This window comes from Microcebus murinus, chromosome 6, assembly GCF_040939455.1.
Source record: "Microcebus murinus isolate Inina chromosome 6, M.murinus_Inina_mat1.0, whole genome shotgun sequence".
Taxonomy (NCBI): Eukaryota; Metazoa; Chordata; class Mammalia; order Primates; family Cheirogaleidae; genus Microcebus; species Microcebus murinus.
Window position 1 is genome coordinate 87,506,032 of NC_134109.1, and position 23,601 is coordinate 87,529,632.

The following is a 23,601-nucleotide window of genomic DNA, read 5'->3' on the forward strand; positions in this document are numbered from 1 at the left end:
TTATTGTACAAATTATTTGGTAACTTGCTTTTTTCACTTAATATTAGGTTTTGACAATCTACCAAGGTTGATATTTATACACTTAATTTCCATATAGCTTTTCTACCAACCTAACCATTTCCTTCTGCAAAATACAAACAATAAATAAATCACTAAAAGTTCACAAGCAACTTTTGCCAGACATCCAAAGAACAAATGATAGCTCTATATTCTACAGACTATTTTAGACTAGAAAGAGAGACAAAGCCAAGTACCTCACTTTTCTTAGGTTAGTATAATTTTGATACCCAAACCAAGCACAGATAACAGAGGAAAATATAATCATATTTTATCAAACACAGATGCAATAATCTAAATAAAACAAAGCAAATAAAATCCAGTAGGGCATTTGAAAAGTATATCCTAAGAATATGAGGATGGCTCAACTCTGAAAAACTGTAATGTAATCTGCCACATTCACAGATTAAAAGGTGAAAGTAGCTTCTGCTACCACCACAGTGAACTCATTCCTCTCCATTTTGAACCATGGAGATTTCCTCAGGTTTTTGAGTATAGTGATATCTATATCTAATCAATGTCTATATCCATATCCCCATCCATCCATATACACTTATGAATTTTTAATAAACTAACCTGAAAAAATATAGCTATACAAATATTTAAAATTATACTTAATAACAAAGTATTACACTAACATCTGTTCCATTAAAGTCAGGGGGGAAGATTAGAAACCCCTAACATTCTGGAATAATATCCATATACCAATAACAATTTCCTATACCAACAATAACCCATTTAATAACATATTGGAAAAAAATCTCATTGACTTTAGTAAAGAAAATTTAAGATACCTAGGAACAAATTTAACAGAGAATATATAGGACTTACATGAGGAAAACCACACAAATTTCCTGACAATCCTAAAATAAGGCCCTTCTTGCAGTTTATTCTCTTACACAGAAATAAACACCAGACGGATTAAAGAACTGAATTTTTAAAAGCCATAAGAATTTTTTTTTTGTTTTTTGTTTGTTTGTTTTTTTAAAAATGTTTTTTTTTTTTTTTTTTTTTTTTTTTGAGACAGAGTCTCGCTTTGTTGCCCGGGCTAGAGTGAGTGCCATGGCGTCAGCCTAGCTCACAGCAACCTCAAACTCCTGGGCTCGAGAGATCCTTCTGCCTCAGCCTCCCGGGTAGCTGGGACTACAGGCATGTGCCACCATGCCCGGCTAATTTTATATATATATATCAGTTGGCCAATTAATTTGTTTCTATTTATAGTAGAGACGGGGTCTCGCTCAGGCTGGTTTTGAACTCCTGACCTTGAGCAATCCGCCCGCCTCGGCCTCCCAAGAGCTAGGATTACAGGCGTGAGCCACAGCGCCCGGCCTGTTTGTTTGTTTTTTTATTTCGGCATATTATGGGGGTACAGATTTTATTTTTTAAAGCATAAATTGCTCTTAAAAATAAAAAACAAAAGGTCAAAAACTGGCCAAAGTTCATAAACAATCAATTCACAATAGAAACACAAAGGTAACAAAACCCAAAACAACCAACTTCATTAATGGAAGATATGCAATTTATAAAAATTTTGCCTATAAAGTTTGTAAAATTTTAAAAATATAACAATGTTTAACATTGGCAAGGGAATGGATAAGCGATTGATCACAAACTATTGTTACAAATATGCCAGCTTTCTAGAAAACAATTTGGCAATACATATCAAAACACAGTGTCACATTTCCTTTCCCAAGTGGTTCCAATTCTGGATATTTATCTTAAGAAAATAATCATGGATAAGCACAATTTTATATCCAAATATATTCACAGCAACTTTGTATAAAATAGTGAATAATGAAAACTAACAAGTGTCCAAGAAAAGGGCTATTACATTAGTTTATATATGAAACATATATTTTGAAAGATGTATAATATTTATTGATGGAAATTTCATAATACATTTAATAAACTAGAAAAATATAATTTCATATGATTTTTCTTAAAAAAAGAAAAGTGAAAGTGACAACTAAAAAGTGAGATATACATGATTTATCTATAAATGATAGAATTACAACATTAATCCCTTTATACTATTTACCTACTTTTAAAATTTTCTAAAATGACTATCTTAGTCATGAGAAAGAACAAAAGTTATTTTGAAATTTAAAAAATAACATGAAATGAGGTGACTGAACTAGTGGTGACATTTAAAATCTATAAAGATAAAACATTAAATCTATAAAGATAAAACTATAAAGTTTTATCATTATATAATTTTAGAATGTATTTTTAAAGGACTAAGTATTAAAAAGTAATTCAAAAGCTTATTACAATTTTAATCAGAATCTCAAAGAGATTTCTAAAAAATTGACAAAACAATTATTAGTTATCAAAAAGACTTGTTAACTTTTTTCTGAAGGAAGAAGACTATAACAGTATCTGTACTGGTACATATGAGATGTTATTAGGTTATTAAATATGAAATGTCTGATTTCCTAACATATTAAGTTGGACAGTTGACATCTCTGACATTTCACTTTGACACTCCTTATTTTATTTTTATTGTGAAGGTACATCCTCAGTCTTGCAAATGCATGTTTTTGCTTGTGATTATCTGTCAGTTTTTTTAGAGCAATTTTTGTAAAATCATGGACGAGTAAAAATTTCATGTTATTTTAGAATAAGAGTTCCATCCTGGAACAAATGTAGTGCAGACAGCTCAAAATATCAATGAAGTGTTTGGAAAAGATGTGTCTAATGAATGCACAGAACATCAATGGTTTGAGAAGTTCCATTATGGTGATTTTAATCTTGAAAATGAGCCACTCGGGTAGACCTGACACCAAGGTGGATAATGATGAGCTGAAAGCTGTAGTGGAAGCAAATCCATCTCAAGCTAAGAATGAATTAGCAGCAAGGTTTGACGCTACTAGTCCAACAATTTTGGACCATTTGAAACAAATAAGAAAGGTAAAGAAGATGGATATATGGGTTCCACATGAATTAATATGAACATCAGAAGAGAAACCATCTTGAAGCTTGCCTTTTCTTTGCTGTCATGACATAAAGGTGAACCATTTCTACACTGTATTGTTACATATGATGAAAAATGGCTTCTTTTTTGACACTCACAAGCATTGAGCACAATGGTTGGATAAAGATGAAGTGCTGAAACACAGTCCAAAACCAAATATTCATTAAAAAAAAAAAAAGGTAAAGGTTTCTGGTGGTCCAGCGCTGATATTATCTGCTACAGCTTCAAGAAACCTGGTCAACTGATGACAGTGGATGTGTACTGCACCCAGTTGGATGAAATGATAAAGATGCTTGTGATTAAGCAGCCAAGATTGGTCTGTAGAGACAGGCCAATCCTCTTGCAAGACAATGCTCAACCACATGTCGCACAAACAACGCTGCTCAAACTACAGAGGCTGGACTTGGAAACTCTGTCATCCACCATATTCACCAGACCTTGCACCAACTGACTACCACTTCTTCCAAGGAAAAATATTCTATCCTCAACGAGCTGTGGAAAACGCATTTGGTGATTTCATCAGCACTTGCTCTCCATGCTTCTTCACTGCTGGCATAAACAAGCTACCTTTAAGATGGCAAAATTTTGTCAATAGTTTAAGTGCATACTTTGATTAATTGTACTGCTTCATGTTTGAGATATAATAAGCTACACCTTTGATTTGAAATCAAACATTTCATATTTAATGAACTTAATATAAATTATTAAATAACCAAAGGATAGAATATGTATACATTAAGTCTTCAAATAACATAGTGATGTGAAGACATAGCACTATAATATAGAGCATGAAAAGATGAGTCCAGCTATTTTAAAAACAGATAGATGATAGATGACAAAAACCTAAAAGATTTAAAAAAATGTTATCAGTACATATTTGTTGTATTTATATTTTCTGTGAAAACATAATTTTTTAAGGATGACAAAAACATAAATACCAGCTGGGCATGGTGGCTCATGCCTGGAATCCCAGCAATTGGGTAGGTGGAAGTAGAAGGATAGCTTGAGCCCAGGAGTTGGAGGCTACAATAGCTATGATGATGCCTGCACTCCTGCCTAGGCAACAGAGTAAGACCTTGTCTCAACAAAACAAACAAAACATATATACTATACCATTATCTTTTTTTTTGTATGCTCCTTCTTTAGAAATGTACTGTATTTTTCCAATTTTCCGTAGGAACCTTTAAAAAAATAAGAATTTACTACTTATACATATCCTCTAAAAATAAAGAAAATTGTAAATACCTTAAAGAAATTATATTGGTAACTATTCTGTGAGATCAACTAGCTATTTTAATGACTATATGCTAAATACATACTCTTAATTCAATGAATAACTGGAACTATTATTATACAATATATCTTCTGCTTCCTGTTTTTTTTCTAAACTCTCATGTTCCAACTAACATGTCTATGGCACCTACTTCTAAATCTAAGGATTTACCTCAATCCCTCCCTAATGAACAAGTCTATATTTTTCAAATAGCTCAGCCATTTACATTTGGTTATTTTATGGTTACCTTAAATTCAATAAAGTACGGTACTGTGGAGTATGGCCCATTGAAAGATTATGGGGAGCTCTGAAGTCAGATAACCTATATTTCGATCCAAGTTCTAGTATTTACATATTGAGGACAATGAATATATATAAAATTATGTTTTTAAGCAGGGGGAAGGTATGAAGGCATATGTGCATTCATTGCTCTGTATACTTGTAAATGTTTTATTTCTTTATGAAAACAATTCATGTGCATGTCTGTGTATATATATGTACACCTCTGTGTACATATCTATACATACACAAGCTATATATATAGCTTACATAAATTCAAAAAATACATAAAATTTAAAAAATTTTAAATATCAACAAGAAAATTTAAAATAGTAAATTTAATAGCATTGTATTAAGTAGTATATTTAAACACATTCTCAGAATTAGACAAATATAAATCCAAAAAAGGATTTTAAATATCTAAATAACATAACTAATCAAATTTTTTTAATATATAAAAATACTTTATAAGTACGACCAATACCATCTTTTTCAACACTTACGTATGATGTTTATCCATTAAATCAAGAATAGAACAAGAATAATGGTTAGTATTTAAAACTATTCTGGAAATGTTAATCAATATCGGATAAGAAAAAAGTTATAAAAATACTGAAAAGAAGTAAATATTATTCTCTCTTGCAGATATGCTTTTCATTCAGTTATTCCATACTGCATATTAAATACTCCTACAAGCTAACGTAGCCCACATAGATCAACTCTCACCCATTTTATTTAGGTTTGAGGTATTTGTATTCTCCTATTCTGACCCTTGCTGATTTGCTTGTTTCTAGTAACAATATCAGTTGATGCAATCTTGTTTTCCTGTTTCCCTGATATTCTACTACCTCCACTCCAGTTTAAGTGAGTTGAACAGTTTGACAACTGTTTTATGTTTTGTCCTAGTAACAATTTCTCTAAAACATGTTTATGTTCAACTAAAAATCTGTATTGAACCATTTTGAAATGAAGAGGTTTTTAAAATAATTTTATTTTAAAACATTTTATACCTTAGGATTTCATTCTTTATGAAAAATGCACATGCACATAGACACACACAAAACTGATCATGACTTTACTCATATGAAAAATAAGGTTTACCTGGTTTGGAAACCATGCTTGTCCACTCAAATATTTTAGAAGCATGGATTTTTAAAAGAGATGCACATTCATCTAATCTTGATTCCATGTTGACGATTGATTCAAATGTTCGAGGGACATTTTCCCATAGATGTGTATAAATTATAATAAATGAACTATCTTCTTTTATTTTGTTCAGATTATGTGACCACTTATCATCATCTGTAATACATACATCCCTTGGCCAATGATCCTGCAAAATATGTGGAAGAGACAATACAACTTAAGCCATTTTTAATGAATGTAAATGATAGAGTTCAAAACCAATGAGCTAAAATTTGAGATTATATTCCATAGCACTATCTTTCTTTAACATTTAAAAAATTTGAAATAATCATAAACCTTACAAAAACTGCTTTTCTAAATCATTTGAGAATAAGATGCTCATGTGATAGTCCATCATCTTTTAAAACTTCAGTGTACATTTATGAAAAACAAGAACATTCTTCTAAATAATCACAATGTAATCACTGGAGTCAGGAAACTGGCATTGATACATTGTTTCTATCTAATCCCCAGACTCTAGTCAAGTTTCAATTGAAGCAATAATGCCCTTTATAGCAAAAGAATATAATTCAGAATTAAATATTATGTTTAGCCCTCATGGCTCTTTGGTCCCTTTCAGTCTACAACAGTTCTTTAGTATTCTGGGGGAGGATAGGAGGATTAGAAGGCAGAGTTTTTATTTATGTTTAATTTTTTCTAGCTTAACTATGGTATAATTGAAAAATAAAAATTATGTGTATTTATGGTATAAAATATGGTTTGATAAGTGTATACATTGTGAAATGATTGCCAAAATAAAACTAATTAAGATATCCATTACCTGACATAGGTTTTGTTTTGTGGTGAGAACATGTAAGATATACTCTCTTGGCAATTTTCAAGTATACAACACATTATTAACTATAATCACCAGGCTGACCAATAACTCTCCAGAATTTATTCATCATGTCTAACAAACTTTGGACTTTTTAACCCATTTCTCTCCCTTCCCCAATAATCCCCTACCAGCTAGCCTATCAGATTTCCCAAAGAACTAAAAGGAGACCAATCATTCAATTCAGCAATCCCAGTACTGAGGATCTATCCAAAGGAAAGGAAGTCATGACATTAAAAAGACACCTTCACTCGTATGTTCATCACATCACAATTACAATTGTGAAGATAAAGGATCAGCTTAAGTGCCTATTAACTAATGAGTGGAGATAGAAAATGTGGTGTTTGTATGTGTGTGTATAAACCATGCAGTACTACTGAACCATAAAAAGGAATAGAATAACGTCTTTTGCGGCAACTCAGCTGGAGGTGGAGACCATTATCCTAAGTGAAGTATCTCAGGAATAGAAAAACAAATATTAATACCACATGTTCTCACTTATAAGAATGGAAGGCTATGAGTTCCATTTTCATAGATTCCACCTATAAGTGAGATCATCCAGTAACTGTCTCTCTTTTTTAAAAATTATTAATTTTTCAATAGATTTAGGGGGTACAAGTGTTTCTTGTTATATGGATGAATTGTATAGTGATGAAGTCAGGGGTCTTAGTGTGTCCATCACCAGAATAGTGTACATTGTACACAATAGGTGATTTTTAATCCCTCATCCCCTGCTGTCCCCCTCTTTTCTTAATTTCCAATGTCCATTATACCACTTTATGTCTACATACACTCATAGTTTAGCTCCCAGTTATAAGTGAGAACATATGGTATTAATATTTGTTTTTCTATTCCTGAGATACTTCACTTAGAATAATGGTCTCCACCTCCAGCTGAGTTGCCGCAAAAGACGTTATTCCATTTCTTTTTATGGTTCAGTAGTATTGCATGGTTTATGCACACACATACACACACACACAAACACCACATTTTCTATCTCCACTCATTAGTTAATAGGCACTTAAGCTGATCCTTTATCTTCACAATTGTAATTGTGATGTGATGAACATACAAGTGAAGGTGTCTTTTTAATGTCATGACTTCCTTTCCTTTGGATAGATAGTGAGGATTCGGACTGCTGAATTGAATGATTGGTCTCCTTTTAGTTCTTTGGGAAATCTCCATAATATTTTCCATAGAGGTTGTACTAATTTATATTCCCACCAACAGTGTATAAGCATTCAATTTTCACCATTTCCATGCAAACATCCATTGCTTTTTGACTTACTTATCATAATGGCCATTCTGACAGGGATAACATGGTATCTTATTGTGGTTTTAATTTACATTCCCATGACAATTAGAGATGTTGGGCATTTTTCAATATGTTTGTTGGGCATTTGTACATTTTCTTCTGAAAAAAATCTGTTCATGTCTTTTGCCCACTGTTGATGGATTATTTTATTTTTTTCTTACTGATTTGTTTAAGTTCTTTGCAGATTCGGATATTATTTCTTTGTCAGATATAGTTTGTGAATATGTTCTCCCATTCTGTAGGCTTTCTGTCATTCTGTTGATTACTTCCTTTCCTGTGGCGAAGCCTTTTAATTTAATTAAGCACCATTTATTTAGTTTTGTTGTTGCTGTATTTATATTTGGGGACTTAGTCATAAATTATTTGCTTAGGCTAATGTCTAGAGGTTTTTCCTGTTTTATTCTATAATTATTGTGGTTTCAGGTCTTATGTTTAAGTCTTTTATTCATGTTGAGTTAATTTTTGCATATGGTAAGAGATAGAGATCCAGTTTCATTCTCCTGCATGTGGCTATCCAGTTTTCCCAGCACTGTGTATTGAATAGGACATTCCTTCTCCAGTATATGTTTTTGTCTGCTTTGTTAAAAATCCATTGTTTGTAGATATATGTCTTTACTTCCGGATTCTCTATTCTGTTCCTTTGCTCTGTGTGTTTACCTTTATAACAGTACTATGCTGTTTTGGTTACCAGAGCCGTGTAGTATAATTTGAAGCCTAATAGTGTTATTATGCCTTTATTTGTTCCTTTTGCTTAGGATTGCTTTGGCTATTTGGGCTATTTTGGGTTCTATAATAAGTTTAAGATCATTTTTTCTCATTCTGTGAAAAATGACCTTGGTATTTTGATGGAAATTTCAATGAATCTATAAATCACTGTGAACAGTATGGACATTTTAATAATATTCAGTATTCTAATCCATAAGCATGGGACACTTTTATATTGCTTGTGATATCTATGATTTCTTTCATCAGTGTTTTGTAGCTCTCCGTTTAGAGATCTTTTATGTCAGTTAAATTTATTCCTAGACATTTTATTTTCTTTGCAGTTATCGTAAATGCTACTGAGTTCTTGATTTGACTCTCAGCTTCACTGCTCTTAATGTATAGAAGTGATACTGATTTGTATACATTAATTTTATAACCTTAAACTTTATTGAATTTATCAATTCTAGGAGTCTTTTGGAAGTGTTTTTAGGGTTTTCCAGATATAAGACCATATCATCAACAAATAGGAATAGTTTTACCTCCTTTATTCTGATTTGGATGCCGTTTATTTCTTTCTCTTGCCTGATTGCTCTAGCTAGGACTTCCAATACTATGTTGAAAAGACGTGGTGACAGTGGGCACCCTTGTCTTTTTCCGCTTCTTCAGAAGAATGCTTTAAACTTTTCTCCATTCAGTATGATGTTGGCTGTGGGTTTGTCATATATGGATTTTATTATTTTGAGGTATGTTCCTTCTACGTCTACTTTGTTGAGGGTTTGATGGAGGCAGCATGTATTTTATCAAATGCTCTTTTTTGCATTTATTGAGAAGATAACATGGTTTTTATTTCTGTTTATGTGGTGAATAACATTTATTGATTTGCATATGTTGAACCATTCTTGCATTCCTGGGATAAAACCCACTGATCATGGTGAATTATATTTTTGATGTGCTATTTGATTTATTTAGCTAGTATTTTGCATCTATGTTCAAGATGGATATTGGCCGGTAGTTTTCTTTTTTTATTGTGTCCTCTCCTGGTTTTGGTATCAGGGTGATACAGGCTTCATAGAATGAATAAGGGAGGATTCTCTCCTCGATGTTATGGAAAGGTTTCAATAAGATTGGTGCCAGTTATTCTTTGTAAGTCTGGTAGAATTCAGCTGTGAAACCATCTAGTCCTGGGCTTTGTTTTTGTTGGAATGTTTCTTATTACTCTTTCACTCTTGCTGCTTATTGTTGGTCTGTTCAGGATTTCTATTTATTCCTTATTCAAATTTGGGAGGTTGTGTGTTTCCAAATATTTATCCATTTCTTCTAACTTTTCTAGTTTGCGTGCATAGAGGTTTTCATATAGTCTTTAATGGTATTTTATATTTCTGTGGTATCAATTGTAATTGCTAGCTTTGGGTTTGTTTTGTTCTTGTTTTTCTAGTTCCTTGAGGTGTGCCATTTGGTTATTACTTTTTGTTCATTCTGCCCTTTTGATGTAGGCATTTAATGAACTTCTCTCTTAGCATTGCTTTTTATTTATTGCAGAGATTTTAGTAGCTTGTGTTGCTTTTGCCATTCAATTAAAAACATTTTTAATTTCCAATTTGATTTTGTCATTGACCCAAGGATATTCAGCAACGGGTTTTTCATTTTCATGTATCTGTGTAGCTTTACCATCCTACCTAAATGGGATGCTTTAGTCCTGGGCAGACCAGACCACGACCAAGCTGGCAAACTTGCTCTTAATCCTCCCTGGGTCTAGGTACTGGCTGTGATAGTGAGAGGTGGGGTGCTCTCCTGCTCCAGAAGAATGCTCAAGCAGGAGACTGTGAGTCTGAGACAGGAAGGTCAGGCCCCTCTTGATAAGATCAGCAGAGTTGGGCAGCTGTGGGACACACAATTCACTTATATCTCCCCATCTCTTGGCAATGGCAGCAGTCTCTGTCCTTTGGAGGCAAAAAAGTGCCCAGATTCCCAGTTCCCAACCTGGTCCAGCTGCAACACAGGTGGTGGAGGCAGCTCAACCACTGTATGTAGGTTACTAGATTGGTTATGCACCATGGCTGAAGTGCTTCAGCAATGGAGGTATGGTTGTGTCATGGACTTTCCTCCAGGGATGGTGGAGGCAAGTCCAAAAAGAGATAGGCAGCTTGCAGTTCAGGGATAGCCCTTCTCTTCCTCAGTGGAGGCAATAGCTTTTGTCCCTGAGACATAAGAAAGCACCCACAACTTCTTTTTTGTGGGAAAGGAGTGATCTTCAAGCTCCATGGAAGCCTAGAAGTAAAAGAAAATCTGTCAGAGGTGGAGCAGCTGCTCCCAGGTACCCTGGCTTACTGGTGTCCTGCAGAACACTCACCATTCCTGAGTAGAAACAGGATTTCAGGCACAGCTGCCTCTGTGGCAGTGTGTGGAAGAGGGGAGGAGAAGGAGACCACCCCAAATGGTGGGGAGCATCTGCACTGGGAGGGTACAGACAACTTTGGATCATGACACAAGACCTCTCTGGTGCAGAAGAATGTGCATTCCCCCTTCCTCTGTCCTAAAAAGCATTCAGGCAGGCTGCTCCAAGGGGACTGGAGCACACTGCCTACCAGGTTAGAACATCAGGAACACTGCTACTTTCCTGTCTCCTCATTCCTTTATGGTTGTCACAGTCCAAATGGGTGCTAAGGGATGTTCTTGTGGGATCCAGCAAGAGGGAGACAGGAACTGTGATTTACCCAGCTTGATAGAAGCACTCAGCATGTGTATAGGCATTATGAAGCCCACAGTCTCAGCTCAGATCCATGGTGAGGGAAAGCAATCCTACATGGGTCTGTAGCCCAATGCTCTATTCCCAAGAATCTCTCAGTTCACCAATGGCAATAGCACCTGGATTCATCAAGGCAGAAGGGCTCTCTGACAGATTGGGAGCTGGCAGACCACCACTGGTGTGAGGGGAGGAAAAGCAAACATCTCCACCTACCCTTTCTGCCAGGCTTCTAATACCTTGGTAGTTCGTCTCTCAGGATAATGCTGGCCATATAAAAGGAGTTTGTAAATGTTTCCTCTTCTTTAATTTTTTAGAAGAGTTGAGAAAGATTGGCATTAATTCCTCTTTAAATGTTTGGTGGACTCCAACAGTGAAGGGAATGGGTCTTGGGCTTTTGTTTGTTGGGAGGTTTTCAATTACTGATTCAATCCCCTTACTTGTTTTTGGTTTGTTCAGATTTTACATTTCTTCATGATTTAGTCATGGCAGGTTCTATATTTCTAGAAATTTATCCATTTCTTCTAACTTATCCAATTTGTTGGTATATAATTTTTCATAGTAGTTTCATAATCCTTTGTATTTCTGTAGTATTGACTATAATATCTCTTCTTTCATTTCTGATTTATTTGAATCTTCACCATTTTTTATTATTTTAGCTAAAAGTTTACCAGTTTTGTTTGCCGTTTTTGAAAAGTAGCTCTTAGTTTCACCGATAATTTCTATTGTTTTTCTAGTCTCTCTTTCATTTATTTCTGCTCCGATTCTTCTTATTATTTCCTTCCTTATACTCACTTTGGGCTTGGTTAGTTCTTCATGTTCTAGTTCCTGGAGGCATAAAGTTAGGTTGAATATTTGAAGTCTTTTTTTTTTCTTAATGTAGGCATTTATTGCTGTACACTTCCCTCTTAGAACTGCTTTTGTTGCAGGCCATAAGTTTTTGGCATTTTATTTCAATTCTCATTTATTTCAGGATATTTGATTTCCCTTTCATTTCTTCTCTGACCTTTGGTTGTTCAGAAGCATGTTGTTTAGTTTCCACGTATTTGTGAATTTTCCAGTTTTCCTCCCAGAACTGATTTCTAGTTTTGTAACATTTTTATTTAAAAATATGCTTGATATGATTTTAATCTTCTTAGATATGTTAAGACTTCTTTTGTGGCCCAACATAGGATCTATTATGGAGAATGTTCTGTGTGCACTTGAAAAGACTGTGTATTCTGCAGCTAGAATGAAATGTTCTGCATATGTCTATTAGGTCCATTTGGTCTATAGTGCTGCTCAAGTCCTCTGTTCCCTGTTGATTTTATGTATGCATGATCTATCCTTTGTTGAAAGTGGAGTATGGAGCTCTTCTATTATTATTTTATTTTTGTTGATTTCTTCCTTCAATTCTGTTAGTATTTGCTTTATATATTTAGGTGTCCATGTTTGGTGCACACATATTTACAACTGTTATGTCCTCCCTTTATCATTATATAATCACACTCTTTCTCTCTTTTTAAAGTTTTTGATTTAAAGTCTATTTTGTATGATATAAATATAGCCACTCTTGCTCTTTTTGTTATCATCTCCATGGAATATCTTTTCCCATTTCTTCACTATCAGCCTATGTATGTCGTTAACGTTAAACTATGTCTTTTGTAGGCAGAATATAATTGGGTCTTTTTAAAATCTATCCAGCCATTTATATTTGTTGATTGGAGAATTTAATCCAACTCATACTTAAAGTAATTATTGCTATGTAAGGATTTACAACTGCCATTTTGTTAACTGTTTTCTAATGATTTTGTAGTTTCCTGGTTCCATTCTTCTTCTCTTGCTTTCTTTCTGATTTGATGATTTTTTAGTGGTATGCTTTGATTCCTTTCTCTTTCTCTTTCTCTTTCTCTTTTATCTATACTAGATAGATATACTATCTCTTTTATCTATACTAGATCTATACTAGATCTCTTTTATCTATACTATACTATACTATATCTCTTTTATCTATACTATATCTCTTTTATCTATACTAGATTGTTTTGTGGTTACATGAGGCTTATATAAAAGATCTTAGAGTTATTATATTTTATTTTGAGATGATAACAACTTAATATGGACTACATACAAAAACTCTAACTTCTGCTCTCCATATTTCATGCATTGAGGTAACATTTGCATCTTTTATATATCATGTATCCATTAACAAATTATTATAACTATAGTTATTTTAATACTTTTGTCTTTTAACTCTTATCCTAGAGTTAAAAGTAATTTATGTACCACCAATACATTATTAGTGTATTCTGAATTTTACTCTATTCCCACCTTTATAGTGAGTTTTATATTTTCATATGTGTTTGCATTGTTAGTGTCCTTCTTTTCAACTTGAAGACCTCCTTCCAGCATTTCATGAAAGTCTTGTCTAGTGGTGATGAACTCCCAAGCTTTTGTTTGTGTGGGAAAGTCAGATATATCTCTACTTCATTCCAGCCTTGTTTGTGTGGGAAAGTCAGATATATCTCTACTTCATTCCAGCCTTGTCAAGTATCAAATTCTTGGGGGGAAGATTTTTTTCTTTTAGCATTTTTAATATATCATCCTACTGTCCCCTAGCTTCCAAAGTTTCTGCTGAGAAATATGGTTAAATCTTATCAGACTTCCCTGGTATGTAATGTATAACTTTTTTTTTTCCTGCTTTCAAAATTCTCTCTTGACTTTGACTTTTGAGACTTTCATTATAATGTGTCTTGGTGAACAACTCTTTGTATATGCTCTATTTGGGGTTCTTTGGGCTTCATGGATCCTAATGTTTATTTCCTTCTCCTGGTTTGGGAAATTTTCTGTCATTCTTTCTTTAAATAAGCTTCCTACTCCTTTCTCTTTTCCTGGAACTCTCATAATGCATATAAATATTGGTTCACTTCACAGTGTTCCATAGGTCTTGTAGGCTTTCTTTGCTGTTTCTCATTCTATTTTATTTTTGTTCCTCTGACCTTTTCATTCAAATGACCTATATTTGAGCTCACTGATTCTTTCTTCTGCTTGATCAAGGCTGCTGTTGAAGCTATGGAATTTTTCATTTTAGTCATGTTCTTCAGATCCAAATTTTTATTTGGTTCTATTTATGGTTTCTATCTCTTTTTATACTTCTAATTTTGTTCCTTTATTGTTTTCCTGATATTCTTCAGTTATTTGTGTTTTCTTGTAGCTCTCTAAGCATCTTTAAGATGATTATTTTGAAGACTTTGTCAGGTGTTTTGTAGATCTCCATTTCTTTAGATTGGTAACTGGTGCTTTATTTTATTCCTTTGGTGATGTCATGTTTCCCTGATTATGTGTGATCATTGTGGTTTTGCTCTGATGTCTGCACATACAAAGAAACGGGCACTTCTTTTAGTCTTTACAGATTGGTTTCAGCATGAAAACCCTTGACATGTCAGCCCACCTAGAAATTCTGGGCAAGCTCTTTGGTGGGGTCAGTGGGTAGACTTGATGCTAGATTTGTCAGGCAAGCTGGCCTATTACCTGAATCAGAGGGTGGGCAAGACTGGTGCTTAGGTCCACAGGAGCCAGCCTCATGCTTTGGTCGATGGGGCTGGACCTGAAGTATTGGTTCACTATAGTAGGTCTGTGTTCTGAGACAATGGGGGCCAGCCTGACACAGGGGTCCATTGGGTTAAACCTGTCAATTCAGTCTGTATGGACAGGCCTGGAGTCTGGGTACACATTGGCTGATCTGACACTGGGGTGATCTTTGAGCCTGAATCTGAGAGGGCTGGCCTGGACTTAGAATGGGCCTGGGTCCATGGAGATGAGCCTGGTTCTGATTCTGTTGTGGCCAGCTTATAACTAAGGTTTGCTGGGGTAGGCGCCTAGCACCTAGGTTCAAGGTAGCTGGTCTGGTCCTTGGGACCATAAGAATAAGCCTAGAGTCTGACTCCATGGGGACTGGCCTGGTGCTAGAGTAGGCCTGGAGTCTGCTTTGGGGGACACCCTGGGTCCTACATCTGTGGGAGTCAGCTTTGAACCTGAGCCTCAAGAGCAGTCCTGGAGCCTTGATCATGAGTATGACCTGGTACTGGGAAGTACTATCCTAGGTTCATTCCATCGGACCTAGACCCTGAGGACTCCTAGGACTGACTGGCTTAGAGCCTGAGGCAGCCTAGCACTAGAATAGGTTTGAAGCCTGAGTCCAGAGGGGCTAGTTTAAAGCCTGGATTCACATGTGCTAGCCTAAAGTACTAGCTGTCCTGCAACTGGGGTAGGCCTGGCCTGGAGGTTGGGTTCACAGGTACAGGCCTGGAGCCTGGGGCTGTGGGAGCAGGCTGTGAACAGTCTTTTTGCTGGAGTCCATAGCAAAATCATATGCTTATTTCATTCCCTTTTACCTACATGAAAGATATCTCTCTATGCCCTTCTGTCCTGGTGTGGGGACAAGGTAATGTGGATTATATGAAAATGTTCTTCCTACCCTCTACAATGATGTATCTTTTATTATTTTTGTGCTATACCCAGGTGCTGTAATATCTTACCTGGATTCCTTAGCTCTTGTGAAGGTATTTTCATGCATGAATAATTGTTCAAATTGATATTTCTGCAAAGGGATGAGTGCTAGGAAGTGCTACTCTGCCATCTTGGTGATGTCACTCCTCCTCAGTCCTTTTTTCTTTCTTTCTTTTTTACTTGTATATATTCAAAACCATGAGTTTACTTTGATACCTCTAATTCCAATCCTAACCATTTTAGTTTTCTCTCTTTCCATATTATAATTACCATCTCCAACAGTGAAAAACCTAGCTGGCATTATTTTTCATATATTTACTTATTCAATCAATCCTTTTGTGTAGCCTATCTCTCATATTTGCTGCCAGCCTCGCCCCTATGTAGATGCATGCCCTTTAAGGCTCTGATACTCCATGCCAGGTTGCTCATTCTGCAAGGATACCCTCCTTACCCACACTTTATCTTTGACTTCCAACACCAGAGTGAAGACTACCTTCCTCTTCTTCCCATTATGTGTGAATATCATCATCATTACCTTGGACCCTGACATCTATGGTGTCACACAGACATCCTCCTCACTATGGTTGAACTCAGATAGCTTGCTCTGGGGCACCATAGCATCCTTCACCACCAATGTGGAAGCCTGCATTGTTTGGGCCCCCAAATGGTTTTAGGATTAAATTGTTGAGGAAGAGAAGGAGATATAAAAAAAAGAAAAAGAAAAGAAATTAAGAGAAGGGGAAGGTAAGGAAAACCAGAACATTAATATCTTCAAATATAAATACAAGATTATTTTTAATATAATCAAATAATAGCAAAACAAAGAAGTTTAGTTAACATAACTAAAAGTTTGTAAGTAAGAAAATACATTCTAGAGTGGTGGGAGACTTGCATAGGATGAAATTCTTTAATAGAATTTAGGTGAAATATACTGGAGATTTAGCTGAAGGAAAAGAAATCTGAAATTTGCAAATCAGAAATGTTAAACATGCCTTGGTCCCTTTCACCTCCTTTTATCTTCCTTTAAAAGCATCCTAAACCCATTGTGTCCTTATTTATTAGCCAAGCTTCCTAATAATAACAGAGACTCATTTCATACCCAGATTTCAATACTGGAAAACTTTTTCCAGAGTGATCTAGTCCCCCTTGCCATTTTGGAAAAAAAGAGTATTATGTAGATAAATAAATGCCCTCTCCCAAATCTTGCATATATATATGTCTTAAGTAAGATCCATAACCACTTGGAGAAGTTTTCCAGCATTGAAATCAGTAAAATTGTGTCAAAAATTAAAAAGATCTCACAATAAAAAGATAAGATTACAGGATAAAACACCGGAAGACAAACATTGTCAATTTGGAATGACAGACACTTTTGAAAATAGTCTTTATGGGTCATGTGTTGCTGTTGTTAGAGGGAAATGATGGAATACTAAGAGGCTAAAAGGAATTTGAAAAGATTTTACAATATGTACAAACTTTTATGAAAATGTATCCTTTATGTCATACTTTAGATATCATAGTCCTTATTCCCAAGATACCAAAGTATTAATATATTATAAGATGAATAAAGTATCCTGAAATTCTACAAGCCTGATGAGACCGCCGTCTCTATATTACCAAGGTAATAAATGGATTGATTGGTGTCCCAAAGCCATTAATATAAAAAAGGTGATGTTTAAACACCTTCAGCAAGATACCTCTTGAATAGAATATCATCTGAAAAGTAAATTTTGTAGCCAGACCTACAGAAGGTAAACAGGAGTCAACTAGCAGCTAACCAGAGCATTAGCTGTCAGGCAAAAATGATATCGTTACCAGAGGGGACATCAACAGTGCTAAGATTTAAGCATCCAGTAAATTGATTCAAATCTCAAAAGAACAAAAGGATTGACTAGAAATTTCTGTTCCTTGCAGAGTTAAATGTTATATTATATCACTATGGTCCTCAGTGATAACTCTAAGAAAACATTTGTCTTATTTAAAATAAGGGCAGTGAATTAATAATTGGCTAAATATTTGTTATGTTTACTTTAATTACAGCAATTAATTTTGGCAGTGGTATAAACACAAAGTATTATACATTAAGTACAAAACTAGAGATGGAGAAGGGAGAGTAGATAGACAAAAGGGCTCTCCTAAAGTTTGAAAAAGATTTTGTTTATTGAATACATGGTTAGGTCTTCACCCACATTCCAAAGCCCAGAACACAGTGCTGAAGTATGCAAAAAAAGCTAAGAAATAAGAAGCATGACTAATGTTAAAAGAAGTGATGATTAGTCATCTCTTCTTCCCTTATCTTGACTTTGATATAAGAGATTTAAATGAATTAATGAATGGATGAATGAATAAACAAACACATAAATAAAACAAGCTAATCTCTGAAGAAAGAGAAGGGGATTGAAATAATTACTCTCTCTATCATAAAGTACCTTTGATTCCTTGAGAAAAATCCCAGTAAAGAGCTGAGTACCCCTCAAGTCTAGATACAAATGTAGCAGGTCTATTAACAAAAACTTATACTAATGAACTAAGAGAATATGAATGAAAGTACTACCAGATAAAAGTCACATAGAAGCAAAAAATAAAAACACATAGGGTAAGAAGTAAATAACAAGGAAGATCACATGTAATATACAGATAAAGAAGGAATTGGAATTAATTCATGAGTACCTGAAGAACTGAAAAGAAATTTTTAAAAAGTGTGACAGTATAGAGAAATGGGGCAGAAGTATTAATAATAGGGTGATACAAATTCCATTCGGGTAGAAATTTTTGTCTGTCTTCATTCCTGCATCTCCTGTATTCAGAAAAATATCTGGCAAATAGTAGGTAATGAATAAAAATCATTAAGTGAGTGAATGAATAGGATAAGTAAGAGAGACATCAGTGATACAACAATAGTAGAAAAGGGAGGCCGGGTGCGGTGGCTCATGCCTGTAATCCTACACTCTGGGAGGCCGAAGCGGGCGGATTGCTTGAGGTCAGGAGTTCAAAACCAGCCTGAGCAAGAGGGAGACCCCCGTCTCTACTATAAATAGAAAGAAATTAATTGGTCAACTAATATACATAGAAAAAATTAGCCAGGCATAGTGGCACATGCCTGTAGTCCCAGCTACCCGGGAAGCCGAGGCTGGAGGATTGCTTGAACCCAGGAGTTTGAGGTTGCTGTGAGCTAGGCTGACACCACGGCACTCACTCTAGCCTGGGCAACAAAGTGAGACTCTGTCTCAAAAAAAAAAAAAAAAAAGAAAAGAAAGAAAAGAAAAGTGGGATGTTATAAAAATAAAACATAAAAATATTTTTATGCCCCATAATATTCTGAAATAAAAAAATTAAAATAGAAACAGAATCGTGATAAAGGGGGAGTAGCACAAAGAAAATGTGGGAACTGATCATTAGAGAATTGAGAGGATAAAAAGATACATAGAAATATAACAAGACAAGAAGGTAAAGATAGGAATAGAAGGCATAAAATATTAAAATTACAAAAAAAGATAGAAATGGTAGAAACTGGCAAAAAGGGAGAACTGCAACATAGAGCCTACTAAAATGAGATAAATATTTATAAACACTTTCCACATTTAAACATACTTCTCAAATTTCCATTCTTAAAGTCTGTTCCTAACCTTCCATATATCCGTAACTGATATTTTTAAAACACGTATTGGCACATAAAATAGGACACTCTACTCACCCAGTTTTGAAACTTTAAGAACTCTTCAATGGTCTGTGGAGGTTCTTGTGTTTTCTAATGAAATAAAATCAATATTGCTCATTGATATAAATTCAGATTGTTTGCGATGCTTATACATAATTTACTTCAATAAAATGTGATGTTATATTTAAGTCATCATTTTAAGAGCTGTAAAGTATTATAAAATGTTCATTTTGTAAAGCTCCTGCACTTTGAAAAGGGACAGAGATAAATGTTTAGATTCTTAGCCTCCAAATTCTGTAAAGGGCTTTCCTCTTATATACTGTTCCTAGAGAAAAGCTCCACATGAATCTTGCTGAATGACCTCATTTAAAATTCCTATAAGAATTCAAAGAAATTTCAGGCTATCATAGATGGCGTTTACAATAAATCCAGAGCCAAAAATATAATAGCATGCTAATCTTGCTGATAAAGTATTTTAAAAAGTCACACTAGTGACATGGTAAAAATAATTTAAATATTTGGATGTTTCAGTCTAATAAGCAATAATCCCATTTTTATTAGTAGTTGCTTTGTGAGTTGATAACGCATTCAACATTAGACAAATTAATTTTAATTGAGAGCACACCTTGTTTTTTCTTGTCTTACAGACTTTGTACATATTCTTCCTTTTGTTTAGAAGTCTCCCTGTCCCAAATGCTCTCCCTTCTAACCCTTTCTTGTCCTATTTAACTCTTATTTCAAATACCAAATTAAAAGCCACTTTTTCTGGCAAGCCTTCCTCGGCACCCAGAAAGTTTCTCCATAGTAACATACAGCAGATTATCTCTATGAGGATAGAAACTATGGTGTAATCATGGCTGAATTTTCTAAATTTCACACAGTGGTTGGCCCATAGTCAATGCAGAATAAGTACTTATAGTGTTAACCAATCAATGAATAAATGAGGAGGTGAATGTCAGAAATGTATAGGCATTTTAAAAACAATGAAAATGTCTAAAGAATAAAAATCCAGTGACAAGAAAGCAAAAATAAGAGGAATTCAGATGTCTAATATTCTAATATCCATGGTGACATCACTGAAAAGATTACATTAGATTTTTATTTACAAAAATATATATTTCATATTAATATATAAAGGGATCAGGATTACAAAATCACAAGGCATGTTTTGTAAAAATTAATTATATATTTGAGTTTAAAGAGAATATTTCATTCCCTTAATATAGTTTAAAATATATGATGAGTATAAGTAAATATGTAACTGATAATGCAATAATAATAATAAGATAAAGGGTATATTTGACAACTATTACAGAAAACAAGTATTTACACAGAAGCAAAGGTACGTAGAGATGCCAAGAAAATTTTACAGAAAACATGGACTCTATGGCTAGTTAGATTGAGCAGGGTGAGAGATATGAGAGATGGTGTGCACAAAAGGCTTAGAGACAGAAAAACATTCATGATGTAATATTTTCAGAGACAGTAGGTATGATAGTTTGGTGAAAAGGAACTAGCAGTATATTTTTAAAGGTACAGAATATAAAGGGGCCTAATGAAAACATTTTTGAAGTGTTGACCTTTTTTTCTTGTAATGGCTGTCGAACCACTTCTAGTACAAAGCACTAAAAATAATATTCACATTTAAATTAAAGGGAATTAAAAAAATGAATTATGGAAGTGAAATTTACATATGAAAATTCCAGCTAATTTCAATATAAAATTCCAAGGTCTCTCAGGCTAAAGTTAAAAAAAGTTGAAGCATAAATTAAACAGATTCCTACTTTGAGTAGGATGTAGAAGGACACAAACCACCTATGGCTTGCATGGTAACAACAATAAAAACTTAGACAAAATAAAAATCATACATTTCTATGGGGTTAGTGAAAAGTGGTGAATGCCAGTAAGCAGAACCAGTTACATAATTGGAGAAAATTCAGAGTCCCTGTTAAAAAATTATTAAGAATTTCAAGATGATGGCCTCAGAGCATTAAACCAAGTACAGGGCCCTTCTCAGCATGAGCACTGCACAACTGCAGAGGTAGCAAGTCCATGAAGCTAGCCCTACCTGGAATCTTTGATTATCTGAAATCCAGACAGAAATATGTCCTTTATAAGTGAGATTACAGCTATGGCAGCTTCCTTACCTGGTGGTTAAATTTGCTTCGACTCCCCCGTTGGCCTGGCATGGTGCAGTAACTTTGCAGAGATCAGGAGAAATCAGCTAGGCCTTAGGTGCCAGTGTGAGTTAGGGAACCAAACTGGAGTCTGAAAGACACCCACATGCAAAAACAAATGGCTCAGTCAAATAATCCCTTCTTCCTCACCCCCAACCTCACTTCTGAATTTTGCCATAAAAAGCAGCAGTGGAGAGGCTGGAAAGAGAGAAACTATACAATCTAGCACATTCTCATAGTTTTGGATTCCAGGGCCCTGACAGAGTTGACCATAAAGATGGACTAAAATATCTAAAACTTCAGTCCAAACTACTCTCAGCTCAAATATTGATAAGATATAAGAGGTTGATATGAAGGTTAAGGTTGGAAGTTGAATTAATCATAGGCAAACTCATCTAGTCAAACTGCAGCCAACCCTAAAGCTCAACTCAACTCTAGGAGGATTCTAAAGATCAGCCTCTCGTTCTAAATGCCAAAGAAAGGAAAAGGCTTGGGATCTCTGAAAATAAACTAAATTAAATTTCAGCCTCCACAATTTTTTCTACATAATTTCTAATAAACAATAAAACAACTATATAACATAAAAAGGAAGAGGAAAATGGGACCCATAATCCAGAGAAAATACTGTCAATATAAATCAATTAACTGAGAAACCAGTTATTGTGATTGGCAGAGAAGTTTATAGAAACTGTTAAAAATATGTAAAGATTTTACAATATAGGTTGGATTACAGTACATGAAGAAATGAAGTAGTTCAAGAGAAATGGAAATTCTAAAAAAGAAACATGGAAATTCAAGAACCATGCATATGCTAATTATAAAAAAGCTGGTGTGTCTACATTAATGTTGGACAATGTAGGCTTCAAGACAAGGAGTATTATCAGGCATAAATAAAGATTTTTCATATTGAAAAATCATCAGTACATTAAGAAGGCATACTAATGCAAAATGTGTTTGCATCTAATAACAGAGTTTTGAGATAAATGTTGCAGAAATCGATAAAACTAAAGAGAAATATAGGCAAAACCACAATTACAGTTGGAGATCTAACATCTTTCTGAGCAATCAATGAATCAAGTACACACACACAAATCAATAAGGAGATGAAAGATTTTTTGTTGTTGTTGTTAGTAAAAGTACTTTATTTTCTTCTTTTACTTGCTTTATATCTTGCTTTACAAAGTTATGAAGTTCACAGCTTTATACCAAAATGTAAGAAGGCTATTTGCTTATAAATATTTTTGCAGTAAAGTGTCATCTGACTTCATTCTTCTAATCCAAATTCAATAATAAAAAAAATTCAGAAACCAAGGGTGCTGGAGCAGCTCTAGGGCATATGTTTCTCTTTAACAGGAGAAAAGTCTTCAACAGCCTTTCCTCCTTGACCTCTTCTTCCTCCCCCAATGTATTTGGGTTACCACCTTGAAGTTGGATCAAATCTGGGAAACTTCAGCACCATGTGACCCAGTAGGGCCACATACTTAGGGCTGGAGGTGAGGAAGTTAGAGGTTACTGTCTGATAAGCAGTAAGTTTGGTTTATGCGAGCATTTCACACCCACGTGCACATGGAACTCAGTATATCCCAAATCACCTCCACTACAGCTTCTATTGCTATCCATCAGACCACTTCTCTTAAACCCTGAGGATCCTGATGATTTGGGGCAGGGATAAAACCACTATTTTACAAATGTGGCAGGCATGACCTTCATAATAATTCTAGGAGCTCTCCTTTAGGAAAAAAATTTATAAGCAAGCATATATAAATTGCAGTTACTCGAGCAAACCAAATAATGAAACAGAAATAATACTGCCTATAAATTATAGGTAGATCAGGACCTAAAACACTCAACTGCTAACCCTTTGAGGAAAAAAAGTTTTCCCAATAAGCAGGAGTGTAGTAGTAAGTAATGA

The 23,601-nt window shown here is 34.6% G+C and overlaps 1 protein-coding gene across 1 annotated transcript in view; it reads right to left on the minus strand.

The window, feature by feature from the left end:
• Positions 1–23,601, minus strand: part of FAM227B (family with sequence similarity 227 member B) — a 193,274-nt gene that overhangs the window by 160,541 nt on the left and 9,132 nt on the right. Inside the window, exons 2-5 of the mRNA XM_076004349.1 lie at positions 21,660–21,780; positions 19,549–19,602; positions 5,685–5,916; positions 4,145–4,212 (exon numbers count right to left, since the gene is read on the minus strand). Coding sequence (XP_075860464.1) covers positions 4,145–4,212; positions 5,685–5,916; positions 19,549–19,602; positions 21,660–21,701 — 396 coding nt within the window. The 5' untranslated portion in view covers positions 21,702–21,780. The remainder of the gene's footprint in view (positions 1–4,144; positions 4,213–5,684; positions 5,917–19,548; positions 19,603–21,659; positions 21,781–23,601) is intronic.